Source organism: Mesitornis unicolor, unplaced genomic scaffold, assembly GCF_000695765.1.
Source record: "Mesitornis unicolor isolate BGI_N332 unplaced genomic scaffold, ASM69576v1 scaffold36279, whole genome shotgun sequence".
NCBI lineage: Eukaryota > Metazoa > Chordata > Aves > Mesitornithiformes > Mesitornithidae > Mesitornis > Mesitornis unicolor.
This window is the reverse complement of record NW_010206041.1, coordinates 1-13,205: the sequence shown is the minus strand read 5'-3', so window position 1 is coordinate 13,205 and position 13,205 is coordinate 1. Positions and strand designations below refer to the sequence as shown.

General features: G+C 55.6%; 2 protein-coding genes across 2 annotated transcripts in view; one reads left to right on the top strand and one right to left on the bottom strand.

The window, feature by feature from the left end:
* LOC104546269 (chromosome unknown open reading frame, human C1orf186) overlaps nt 1-1,484 on the bottom strand; it is a 3,083-nt gene extending 1,599 nt beyond the window's left edge. The window contains exons 1-2 of the mRNA XM_010191621.1: nt 1,387-1,484; nt 18-90 (exon numbers count right to left, since the gene is read on the bottom strand). Coding sequence (XP_010189923.1) covers nt 18-90; nt 1,387-1,484 — 171 coding nt within the window. The remainder of the gene's footprint in view (nt 1-17; nt 91-1,386) is intronic.
* A 4,890-nt stretch (nt 1,485-6,374) lies between these two features.
* CTSE (cathepsin E) lies at nt 6,375-10,230 on the top strand. The gene is made up of 9 exons (XM_010191620.1): nt 6,375-6,433; nt 7,054-7,210; nt 7,921-8,038; nt 8,656-8,774; nt 8,879-9,078; nt 9,314-9,436; nt 9,525-9,666; nt 9,762-9,860; nt 10,066-10,230. Exons 1-9 carry the CDS (start codon nt 6,375-6,377, stop codon nt 10,228-10,230), a joined length of 1,182 nt encoding a protein of 393 aa, XP_010189922.1.
* The last annotated feature ends 2,975 nt before the right edge of the window (nt 10,231-13,205 follow it).

Sequence of the window (13,205 nt, the reverse complement as noted above, 5' to 3'; positions counted from 1 at the left end):
CCTGTTTCACTGCTGACCATGATGTAAAGGGTCAGCAGGAGCAGGGCGTGCAGGATCAGGGTGACAGCAGAGACAGCAACAAGCACCCACCTGAACCAGAGAGAAGTGTTTTGTCCAAGTGAAAGAAATAACCACATTATTTTAAACGTTTCAGGAACTGTTTGTCTGCCCTTGCTTCAAAGCACGTTTTGGACCAAGGTTTGCTGGTACAGTTTTTGGTTTTGCTATTTGTTTTGAGGCCGGTGCGCCCGAAAATCTGGGGCTTCATTACCAAAAATGGCCAGCGCGCCTTGCACTTCTTTTTTGGGTGCTCATCTTCAGAAGGGGTTTTGAAAGCCCCAGGATGCTCTGCTGGAAGGGGGAAGTTACGAACGCGGCTCCCGCCAAAATCACAAGCCCTTTCCGAGACCCGCGCCCGCGCGTCTGCCATCCAGGGACAATGCGTAATTGCCCCAGCCCAGCAAAAAGCCATCGCGGTGTCACCAGCGACGGGGGCTGCAGCAACCCCGTGCTCCATCGCTGTCCCCAGACCCACGGCACAGCACCCTCGCAGCCAGGAAGCCGGGCAGAAAGGTGCCCATAGCAGGGGGTGTCACAGAATCACAGAATCACAGAATCCCAGACCGTTAGGGATTGGAAGGGGCCTCCAAAGCTCATCCAGTCCAATCCCCCTGCCGGAGCAGGAACACCCAGATGAGGTTACACAGGAAGGCGTCCAGGCGGGGTTTGAATGTCTGCAGAGAAGGAGACTCCACAACCTCTCTGGGCAGCCTGGGCCAGGGCTCTGTCACCCTCACTGAGAAGAAGTTTCTTCTCCAATTGAAGTGGAACCTCCTGTGTTCCAGTTTGTGTCCGTGACCCCTTGTCCTATCATTGTTTGTCACCGAGAAGAGCCTGGCTCCATCCTCGTGACACTCACCCTTGAAATATTTATAACCATGAATGAGGTCTCCCCTCAGTCTCCTCTTCTGCAAACTAAAGAGCCCCAGCTCCCTCAGCCGCTCCTCATAAGGGAGATGCTCCACTCCCTTGATCATCTTTGTAGCCCTACGCTGGACTCTCTCCAGCAGTTCCCTGTCCTTCTTGAACTGAGGGGCCCAAAACTGGACACAATATTCCAAATGCGGTCTCTGGGTGTCCTCCCACCCCAGAGCACCCCTTGTTGCGGCAGGGCCATGAGGGGCTCCCTGCAGCTCCGCACTCACCACTCGCAGTTGCTCATCCTCCCTGCCTGGTGTCTCGGTCGCTGTGAGCCCAGGAGGTGATGGAGGTCCCGGGGATGGAGGAGGCAGCCAGCCCTGGGGCAAGCAACCAAATGGTCCCATTGAGCTCAACGCTGCAGATCAGGCTCAAACATTGCAGATGTGAAATAAAGGCACCGCTCACTGGATGTGCGAGTCCTCGTGTGCACCCCTTGCACAGCCGCAGACTCTCCCATCGTTATCGTTAAGCTCAATGGCTTTACACGCTGCCGCCTTGGCCATATCTGACACCTCACTGGAGCTCCTGGGCTCCGCCGATAGCAACAAGCACTGAAATCTGTTCTTGCTTTAATCCCCTCTTGTTCTTCTTTTTTTAAAATCCTCAAAAAATATTTGATAACTCTAATCTGGAGAAAAAGACCCATAGGAGAAAGTAGCCAGAAGAAACCCATGGGTTTGGTGTGGGGCTCTTGCATGGGTTGAGATCCAGCCAGAAAAGTCAGAGCTCTTCAACACCCCTGCATTTCAAACCCTGGGTTTAATCCTAGGTGAGCGCTTAAATCCCATTGAAGTTAAGGGGGCTTAAGGCACAAAATCAGAAAACACACACGCTCAACTGGGCCCCTCGGTGTGGGGTTTTTGGCCATAATACTGAAGAGATTTACAGTAAAGGACGGCAATCGGGGGCATTCATTTTGTGAGCTTTCACTTCCAAAAAAAAAACACTTTAAATTTTCGCTCAGTGCCTGTGTACTTATGGCTTATAAATGGCTAACACGGGGAGGTGCCTTCAGCTAAAGCCCTGATATGGTGATTAAAGGAGCCATAATAATATGATTGATAGGCTGATGGATGGATTGATGGTCAGAGCAAGGGCATTATCCATCCTATGGATCAGATTCTATAATTTCCTCTATGACACATTTCTAAGAGTAATTCATCAAAAGCTTTTCCCATAACCTCACCAATCTCCTGCAAAATTCCACTTACCCCAACGGTTTGGGAATTGCCAAGCTAAAAGTCCATTTCTGGCTGGTTTTTTCCCTTCCCTTATTGAACCGATCTGTCCCCAAATGTCCTTCTCAAATGGCCGTCATTCTTAAATGGCTCCTTTCCTACTGCGGGGCAGGAGATGCTGCTGCAGCTGATAACGATCTGAAAAATGAGCTGCTCAAAAGGAAACTGCAAAATAAGACCCAAATCCAAATATCAGTGGCAGGCAGCTTCTTTGCTGAGACGGGGCATGGCGAGATTGAAGAGATGATATGCGTATGCATATTGAAATATCTGGTTTGGAGATAACAGCTAGTACGGCGCTGGCAGCACATGAACTTTTTTGGTGTATCAGGTTGTGCCTCGCTCCCCTCAGCCCCAGGACTTTAACCCTTGCTCAAGCAAGGCGCCCCTTGGAGATCACAGCTAAGGAGCTCCCACATGGCCGGTTACCGAGAAGCCAACTCAAGGCGTAAATCTCAGTCTAGAGGTAAGCAAAACCAGGGCGATGCCTCAGATTATCTTAATCCCATTTGAGCCAGGCCTTGACGCCACAGGTCAAGGCTAAAGCTGAGCTGGCAGCGATGCGTGCCCATGGGCATCCCCTGGACCTGGGTACCCAACCCAGCTCCCATCCCCACATCTGGTCCCGCTGCTCCCCAAGACACCGTGTGTGATGGCCGATGAAGCACGATTCCCAGCAGCGTTTACCTGGGGAACCAGAGCGTTCTGTGCCTTCCTTCTCCCGCAGGGCCTCGGCAGCCGGGGCCGTGGAGGCAGCAGGGGTTCAGGCCGTTTTAGCAGTGTTTTCAGTGGCCGAGCAGCTGCAAGGGTCCAGCGGTGCGGAGGCGCTCGCCAGCTCGGTGCCGGATGCGGTCTCACTCTACCCCTACAGTGATGGCAGGAACGAGCCCACGCGAGGTTCCATGACGCTCCCCCTCTGTCAACTGGCTCATTTGAATATATTTGGGTGTTTCTCTGCTGTTTGGCGGCTGTTTCTGGCCCAGGCCTGGAGATGCTGTATCCCCATGGATGGTTCTCCTGGAGGTGCCCCCGTTCCTGCTCCATGTCCCAGCAGTTTTGTGCTAAAACGCAGCGGAGCTTTGCTGTGCCCAAGGGCAGGGAGCTCTGCCCAGCGGTGCTGGAGCTGACTCAGCCCTGGGCAAATCAGCTGCCACCCAAAAAGTGCCCTGAGTGCTGCCAAGTCAAACCCATAGGGGTAAAGCATTTTGAATCACAAGGGACACGGTCGCAGAACCTTCTCCTGGGGACCCTGGCGTTTAAACATCTCCATCACCCTCAGCAATCCTCTCCTGGCACAATAACACCCCAGCACCTCTGAATCCCCCCAGCTTTCTAAAGGCAAAGAGAAGATTGGCTACAGGGAAGCCCCACATACCCCAAATCCTGGGGTTCACCCCCAGGGGTTGCATCGTGAGTTGGGGTCCCCTGCCAGGCCCTCATCCCCTGGGACCACAGCATCCATCAGCTCCATCGCCGGGGAATTTCAGTGCTGCTCTGCCCACAGCTGCTGTGCCACGGGTAAATATTTAACTGAAACTCGCTTGTTTTTGTTTTATTTCTGAGTGTTTGCTGTTGCAGCGTTTCACTCTTTCAAGTGCTCAGTGATGTATGAGCAGATTAACAGGTGGAAGGAGTATTTGATAAACAGAGGAAAAAAGCTTTTCAGAAAGCGCTACCTGGGTGTGATTAGAATCAGCCAGAGCTAATAGTGGAAGTGGCTAAACTAAAGGAAACATATAAAAAATAAAGAACACAGATAACATATTTTTAGCCTGAAAGCAGCTTCTCAAGATGAGCAAAGCACCACACACTGAGCCGGCGAGAGGCACGCTTTCCGCACACAGGACATAACCTATTTCTAACGTGTCTGAGGGCAAATGTGTAAAGCTGGATGGGGTGAGATACACTCAGTGACAGCTGCTGCCCGGAAGCCATACAGCATTATATACAGGCCATATATTACTTATAAGACCCGGGGTGTTCCAGTAGCTGGCAGTCACGTTTCATTACATTTCTACTCCACAAAGTGCTTTTTCTGCTGTTTTATTAACAAGATGCATTCAAAGGCCCCCAGCTTTATAAATAATTCTGCAGGATTTCTCCGTCACCCCGGGCCGAGCCACAAAGGCAGCACGGGTGCCCACGGCGCAGGCAGGGATGGGGGGCACGGCCCCTCAAAAATGGGGCAGCTCCCCCGTCTGCACATGCAGTGTGTTCTGAGCACTGAGGTACAGCTGAAAGTGCACATGAAGCAAAGCCTTTTTCCCCAATTTTCTGGGCAAAAACATGCGAGTTTTGCACTGGCTCCCAAAAGAAAGAGGAAAAAAAACATTTAGTTTGACCTGAAATAAAACTTCATTTACCTTTAAGAGTTTGGGTTTTAAAATTACTTTTAAAGTAACTAAGTAAAAGTAGAAATAGATTTGCTTAACTTCAAAAATTTCTAAATGAAAAGTCTGGCCTCTTTATTTCTTTAATCTTCGTATTTTAATGCTGACTCTACTGTCACAAATTTGCAGATTATTTTGATCCAATTTAGGATTTTTTCCAGTAAATAAACTGTTTTGCTTAATGTATTTGGCTCGTCTGTGCTCACACTCACGTTTATCTCAGAAGCCCAACGACCCTTCAGGCTGGATTTTCTTACAGGATTTTTGGGTTATAAACCATGTCCGTAATATTCAGCTCGCTGCTTTCAGCTGATCTGGCACCGGCTGCAATGGGGTTTGTTTTAGGAAGTTGGTTTTTAAATCCCTTCTGTGAATACATGATTAGGATGAGAAGGGAGCCCGGTGCATTAAACTGCATCTTAGAAGGGAAATAGAGAATAGATTTGTATAAAAGCTACACAGTAAAAAACCCTGCAGGTACCAACCTGGATGTGGGGAAACACCGGGAATCTGCACTTGAACGGGAAGAACCCGGCTGCATCCACCACAGCATCGACCTCGCTGCGCCCCGCACCGCCACGCTCACACCACATAAACCTCTGATGGGATTTTTCAAGCTTAATCTCTCTGCGAAGCTCAGGGTTGAAGACACAAACCCCCCAGGACAGGAGCAGGCTCTTTCCTGGGCCCCCCCATAAGCCAGGGCCACGCTGGGCTCGCAGCCCCAGCAAAGCCTCTGCCCCACAGGCAAGGACTTCAATCTCCCGGGCGAGGGCTTTAATGAGATAAAACGGCCAAGCCGAGATAAAGGGACCTTTGATTACAGCAGTGCTAGGGGTAGAAACCCTGCTAATTACATGAAGGCTGCTTACCCAGTAAAACACCTCCCTTTGTGCCACCCATCCCAGTTACTCCAGTGCCAGGAACACGGAAACCAACCAAGACAACACAGCATCCGTGTCTGAAGGATGGTGGCAGCAAGAGGAGCCTGACCTCCCCCACTCACCTCCCCTCCACATCTGAGGGCTTTATTTGCTCATTAGCATTTTTGATTTGCATTCACAGAGGCTTAACGACACGGCCATCCCATGTTAAACAACAATCCGGTGCTGGGGAAGAGCCCATTAGTGGCTGTAGGGATGTGTCTTATGGCTGGCTGCTCTGCAAAGCCACCTCTCCCCAGCCCTGCTTTGATGTCCCTGACTGCTGTTTAAAAGGGAAAGTTGCAGACTCCTGAGCAGCTCATCATTGCTAATTAGCCTTTGCCTTGCAGATGCTATGAGCACATCCCCGTCCTGCACCCCCCATGGTGTGGGACGCCCCACGGCCATAGGTAGGTCCCCAGGAAAGGGCAAATGCTCCCCCATAGCATTTGGGGAAGTTGGGTTTTTTTTAAGATTTTAATCCAGGCTGTGCGATTTCCAGTGGATAAGGGACGGCACCAGGATGGAGACTCCATTCTGCTCCTGCTGCAGGACCCTCACTGCCCCCAGAAGAAACCAACACCCCCTTGCCCCGTGCCCACAGGTCCCCATGCTCCATCCTGCTCGGCCACCGCCGGCCCCTCGCCCATGAGAGCAAACTTGACCCCAGTGCGCTGGCTCTGCCGTGGCCAGTGATTCACCCCTCGCCAAAGCCCGGTGTTGACACTGAAAGGGGCGTTATCGGCAGTGCGGCTACGCCGGGCCAGGCTGTGCCTGTTGGTATAAGAACAACGCTGCCGTGCTGCCCGTGATGAGGCCAGCCCTGCCGCCGAGCTGCCGCGATGAAGAGCTTCCTCCTCCTCACCGTGCTCTGCCTCTCCCTGGCCAGCAGCTTGAAAAGGTAAGGGGGTCCCCAAGAGAGCACCCCAGCTCCCTGGGCTCTCAGAGGGGCTCCACTCCCAGGGTTCCACCATCGCTGAGCATGGGCAGAGCTGAGCTCCCCCGCCATGGACACTCTGCGGCTGCACAGGAGCATGGGGACCATGCAGGAATCACGCAGGGACCACATGGGGACCACGTTAGGGCTTTGCTGGTTTGCTCCCATCTGTCCGTCGGCTCCGTGGCCCTCCCATCCCTGTCAGCAGCAATGGGCTGCAGCGAGGTCTGCGGGATGAGATGCCAGCCGTGGCTGGGGGCTGTGCAAGCAGATGGGGCAGAAAACATGGAAATGAAGTCTCCTCTCCCAGCCTGAGGGTCCTTTTCCATCAGCCACGCTGAGCTCCTGCCCGACCCACCGCTGTGAGGACGCCTGCGCTGGGGCACGCAGGATCTCCTGCCTGCTTTGCCCTTGATTTGCTGCTGCCTAAAACAGATCACGTCTCCTGTTTTGTGCTGATGTGGGGAAGCAGGCTCTGGACCTGCATCCTGGCAGCACTGGGACCCTCGGGGTGGACATGTGGACCACAGGACACCAGCAGCATCGCTGGCCCCGGGTGAGTGACCAGTACCTTTGTTCCGCAGGGTGACCCTGACACGGCACCGCTCCCTACGGAAGACGCTGCGGGCCCGCGGGCAGCTCTCCCACTTCTGGAAGGCCCACGGGCTCAACATGGTCCAGTACAGCCAGGACTGCACTGCCTTCACGGAGGCCAATGAGCCCCTCATCACCTACCTGGACGTAAGTGTGGTGGCATCAAGGGCTGGGGGTGCTGAGTCCCAGCGGCACCCCACAGACATCCTAAAAGCATGTCAGTCTGCACGAGTTGTCCCCAGATGCTCCCCAGACAGGCCAGGCCTGCAGCTGTCCCGACGTGCCAGGGCTCGCTGCCTGCGCTCCTGCCCGCTCCTTTGTTCCCCGGAATGCGGGGACGAGAGGGGACAAGGGAGCGCATTCATGTCAGGCGCTGCCAGCCCCCTCCCTGCCTGTGCTCCCCGCACCCGCACTGCTTTCCACACATGGCGGGGAGACAAATTTCCCCCAGAACGAATAAAAATCACACATCAGAGGAGACCCCACCACAAAGGACCCAGCGCAGGGGTGGGGGGGTGGTCCCCAGCCTCACCCTGTATACCACAGCGGGAGGGGCCTGTCCCCAGAGCCCAGAGCCCCGCCACAGCCTGGCCCTGAACCCATCAGGAAGGGGATGGTGCCCGCACCCATGATCCTGCCTTTTGTTCTCGCCTTGCTTTGCTGTTCCTTAAATATTTGGCTCCTTTATTTCACCTGGCACAACACAGCCATGGCAGATCAAACACTGGCCCGGTGTCAGCCATCCCCCCACCAAACCCCATCCATCCCCTGCAGACGCCCCAGCACAGGCTCCCCCCTCCCCAGGATCCCTTGGCCTACCAAAGGCTAAGGGGGGTCTCTACTCCACTCTCTGCCAGCTGGAGTATTTTGGGCAGATCTCCATCGGGACCCCTCCCCAGAACTTCACCGTGGTGTTTGACACCGGCTCCTCCAACCTCTGGGTGCCGTCCGTCTACTGCGTCAGCAAAGCCTGCAGTGAGTGGGGGTCCCTGACCTGCTGTGCCCCCCAGCTGGATGTGGTAGGCCCCCGTCCATGGGGCCACCAGCAGCCCCAGCCCAGGGACCTCGGGGGGACCTCCCCACCCAGCTGAGCCCTCCAAGGCACCCGCAGATAACACGAATGCGGGGGAGCGGGTTTGTTTGCTCAGGAGGTGATCGCACCCCCAGCACCCAGCACCATTAACCCCAGGGGTGACACGGGACGTGCTCTTGAGGCCGTTCTTGTGGGAAAGCCTTTAAACAAACAGGTGAGGAAGATAGCACGTAAAACAGCTTGGGATGGGTGGCAGCCACGAGGCGGGCACGGAGACCACAGCGCAGCTCCGGGCTGGCTGCGTGGGGGCTCAGGAGGTGACAAGCACTGGCCTTGTATGGGCCATCAGCCATGAGCCAGCCCCAGGGTGAGCAGAATTAAGCGGGGTAAGTTTTGCCCCTTGTCAAAACATCGGTGCCCCGATGCCTGGTGAGCAGCTCTGCCCCTCAGCAGCGTGCCGGTGACACAGGCATTTTGGCCGTGCCGATGCCGCTGGTTTGCTCCGATGGCGGTGCAGATAAACACCATTTCTGCTGACAGCTCCCGTTTCCTTCCCCAGCTGAGCACTCCAGGTTCCAGCCCTCGCAGTCCAGCACGTACCAGCCGATAGGGACCCCCTTCTCCATCCAGTACGGGACCGGCAGCTTGACGGGGGTCATCGGATCTGACCAAGTCGTCGTGAGTCATCTTTGGTTTCTCCTGCTCTGCGCAACCCCCCTAAGACTTGCCTGCAGCTTTAGCATCCCCATCGACCCTCCTCATCCTCCTCCTCCTCTCCACAGGTCGAGGGCCTCACCATCAGCAACCAACAGTTCGCAGAGAGCGTCAGTGAGCCGGGAAAAGCCTTCCTGGACGCCGAATTCGACGGGATCTTGGGGCTGGCTTACCCCTCGCTGGCCGTGGACGGGGTCACCCCCGTCTTTGACAACATGATGGCCCAAAATCTGGTGGAGCTGCCCATGTTCTCCGTCTACTTGAGCTCGTACGGACACTGCGTTCCTGCAGGCTGCTGCTTAGACTTGGGCTTTGCTTTTAGGGAGCAGGAGGGGCTGCTGTAATATGGATGCTTTACTGAGATAGGAAAGGGTTTCTTTGGTGCTGTGCCTTGCTGGAATAACGCGAATGACCCTAAACATTTGTGGGAAGGGAGTGGGTATAAATCCACCCGTTTAAAATGCAACGTGCAAAGTAAAATCCCTCACGTCTCCTCTGCCCAGGAACCCCGAATCCTCGCTGGGCGGAGAGCTGCTCTTCGGTGGCTTTGACCCCTCTCGCTTCACGGGGACCCTGAACTGGGTGCCGGTCACCCAGCAAGGGTACTGGCAGATCCAGCTGGACAAGTGAGTGGTGCTGCGTAGGGATGGGAGGGCCGGGCTGGGCCAGGGGGCAGGATGAGCCCCCCTGGTCCTTCTCTCTTTCCTCCTCCAGCATCCAGCTGGGTGGGACGGTGGTTTTCTGTGCCAACGGCTGCCAGGCCATCGTGGACACCGGGACCTCGCTCGTCACCGGTCCCACCAAGGACATAAAAGAACTGCAAGGCTACATTGGTGCCATGTCTGTGGACGGAGAGGTGAGAGTGAGGGTGGGGAGAGCAGGGGCAAAGCCGTGGGACCCCCACCCAGGGGTAGGGACACCCCAAGGAGCAGCATCCCGACTGTTTCGCAGTTCGCCGTGGAGTGCAGCAACATGAATGTGATGCCCGACGTGACCTTCACCATCAACGGGCTCCCCTACACGCTCAGCGCCCAGGCCTACACCCTCATGGTATGGCTGCAGCCCCACCACTGTCACCGCTCCCAGTTCCCGTCCGCTGGGTTGGACAGAGGTGGCCCAGAGCCACTGAGCCGCATGTCCCAGTGGGTGATGAGCCCCATGGCTTCATGCATGGGACCCGCAGGCCCTGTTCCTGCGTGCCGCATGTGCACGAGGCTCCAGGTCGGTCCCCAGCGTCACACTTCTCCTTCTCCAGGAGTACAACGACAACATGGCCTTTTGCACCAGTGGCTTCCAGGGCTTGGACATCACCCCTCCTGCCGGGCCCCTCTGGATTTTGGGCGACGTTTTCATCCGTCAGTTTTATTCCGTTTTTGACCGTGGGAACAACAGAGTGGGGTTGGCCCCCGCCGTCCCTTAGGGCTGTGGCATCCCATGGGGCAGGAGGGGAATGGAGCCACCGGGATGCTGCCCTCGGGCAGGACAAGGGGTTCACCGCTGCCTCAGCGTCCCCAAGGTGATGGCGACACGAGGGACCGTGGCTGAAGAGGCCAGCAGAAGTTCGGTCCATGCCAGGAAAGCCATTTCATAATGAATGTAAAAATGTCTTGAGCAGCTCTGTGATCTGCTTCCCAGATTCTCTTTTTTTAAAAAAAATGGGTCAATAAAAGCTTTCACAAAACAAAACCTGCCACGCTCGTGTTGGGACCAGCAGAGCAGCATCCCTGCAGACCTCGGCTGGGATGCACTGGAGCGTTAAATCCTCCCCTGCCCTCCTCTCTGCACCCCCAGCGCTGCCAGGGCTGCACCCCAGCTGTCACCAGGGTCCCCCTGCCCTGGAGGGGGCCTTGGCAGTGCAGGAGACGCTGCTGCTCATGGGCAGTGCTGGATCTGCACCGTTGGATCTGCACCGTTGGTCTCCATGGGCCTCAGCTGGGATTTCCACAGGGCAGAAGAGGAGACTTCGCCCAGGCAAAGCAGAAAGTCCCAGGAGGTGGCTCTGGGCATCCCCGGCTGCGGGCAGGGGCTGGGGGAGCAGCGACTTCACCAGGAAAATGTGTAATTTCAGCAGGCTGGGCTGATGCTGGTAAACAAGGAGGTGACAAGGAGATTGGAGACACCCTGGGGCTCTTTCTGGGCCACAAAACTCCGGGAACAACCAGTGATTTCCAGTGAATTTTACTATGATCCCTGGGGCACTTGCAGAGACAACGCAGCTGTGGGTGCACCAAACGAGGGAGGGGAAAGCAGCTGGGAAGCCCTGTATTTGGGGGTCCAGGGTGTTTGTGGGGTCTGGGGGGCTACGGGACTCCCCATGAGTCACTGTGGCACATGCGACCTGCTGACGGTGCAAGGGATGCAGGAGAAGCCATGAGCAATCGCGGCTCAAGCACGATGCACCCCCAGACACGCACGGCAGGCAGCGAGAAAGGGAAGCACAGAAAAGGGTTGTTTCTGTCCGTGTCTTCGCTCGGTTTTCCTGGCTGACTCTGGAGCAAGTGGTGGTGTCCAGGGGTCCCCACGGCCGGGGCCAGGCTTCGCGGCTGCTGCATCGTTCCCAGCCTGGAGGGACCCAACCTTCAGGGCTGGGTCTGAGAGAGCTGGAAAAATCAGATCTGGTTGTAAACTTTGCGGCTCAGCCTTGTCATTTGCAATAAAAGAAAATATCTGCCTTTCTCAGAAACATTGACTGTGCCACTGACCAGCATATGGTTTCTGTAACCGGTTCCTGTATTGACTTCACCTCAGCCGTGCTTTCCCCAGATAAGGTGCAGGGGCAGCTGGACAAAGGTCTCCTTTCCCTCTCCCAGCTTAACTCTTAGCACACCAAGGTGCTGCTGGGGACCAGCCCATCTCTGCGGCCACAGGCAGCGGGGAAGCACCCAGCTCCCCAGTGCGAGGGACTGCCTGGTGTCCCCAAACACCGGCCGGCAGCGAGAAACTGGACTCAACCAAGGCTGCTCTTGGAATCCCAGAGCATCCCATGTCTCCTTGGCAGGTTTCGGGGGGTTCTTTCCAGCCCTCATCCCAGTGCAAAGAGGATGCTCAGAGGACGTTGCTTCAGCAACTGAGCATCCCAATAGGGACCAGCCAGGCTCCTGCTGTCCCCCATGGAGCAGAGGTGGCCAAACAGCCATGAGGATCCATTTGGTCACTTCAATGCCTCTCCCTTTCCTTCCCCTTCCCTCACTCTCACTGCCTTGCAAGCCTCACCACAGGGAACAGCGCATCCTGGCCTTGTTCACACGAGCCTGTCCTCTGGACGTGGCAGTCCCCAGCCTGTGTTTCATCATCTCCAAGCTGTCAGATCTTCCTCATAGTCACAGGGCACAAAAACCATGCTTTTTTCCCTCAGAATTGCTGACTTGGTGAAGTAACTGGGACAGGATTGTAGCTGTGGTTGCAGGAGTTGTTGCCCATCAACTCCTCCACACCGCTGCCCCCACTGCCTTCATCTGGGCTGAAGCTACCATAAGTGGTAGGGAGAGCAGGAGCTTTGGGAAAAAATCCCTTTTCTTGTGAAATAAGACAAAAGCCAGAGCTGGTGCTGGGTGCCCCAATGGGTATGGCCCCTCCTGCCCGAAAGCAGAAGTGGCTGCAGGCATCAGCTGTAGCAACGCAACCGCAAACCCCATCTCCATCAGTGAGGAGAGGCTTTGATCATCTGACTGGGGGAGCAACGTCCATCCCACTGGGTTTGGAGGACACGTGGAGAGAAGTGAGGGCAAAAATAGTCAGGGAGGAAAGGTTGGACAACAGACACTTGCTGCAAAGGCAAAGGTGAAGCAGCACCACAAAAACAGGCTGAAAACAGGGATTAGGAGAGACCTGCTCCGGGGAAACATCAGCCTTTTACCCACTGCTGGTGAGAACTGGCTCAGGTGCTTCTGCCGTCTCATCCCAGCTCCTCCCTGTGCTTGCCCTGTGGGGGGAAAAACCAGATTTTTCTGGCCAGACAGGTCTCACAATTATCCCTGGGAAGGAGGAGGAGGAGGGCTTGTCCTGCTGAGTGCAGTGATCTTCCCTGAGATCCCATCAGGGACGTCTACAGGAAAAAAAAAATCTATAAAAATGAGGGCAGACAGCAAAAGCTGGTGGCTGGTGGTTGTTGTTTGGGGTGAGGGAGCCAGAAAGGTTGACAAATGTGGGGGACGACACCCTGCTCCCTGTGCAAACCCCAAATCAGATGCTTGGCAAAGGCTCAGGACCTTCCCATGCACGCTGAGACCCCCGAAATCCCACTTGTTGGTTGAAGACATCCTCCTCCAGATGATGCCACCAGCTCTGGTTACTGGGGCTCCCATCCTGACCTGGTCCCCTCATTTTGGGGTGCTCATGGGATGCTGGCAGCGCCCACAGCCCACTCAAACGGACCCCTGCCCCTCCAAACCCCCT

Bases quoted from the DNA above. Each gene is read 5' to 3' on its own strand.
- CTSE (XM_010191620.1), top strand. From the start codon at position 6,375: ATGAAGAGCTTCCTCCTCCTCACCGTGCTCTGCCTCTCCCTGGCCAGC. The intron at 6,434-7,053 runs GTAAGGGGGTCC...TTTGTTCCGCAG, and splicing joins CTGGCCAGCAGCTTGAAAAG to GGTGACCCTGACACGGCACC. The intron at 9,079-9,313 runs GTACGGACACTG...TCCTCTGCCCAG, and splicing joins TTCTCCGTCTACTTGAGCTC to GAACCCCGAATCCTCGCTGG.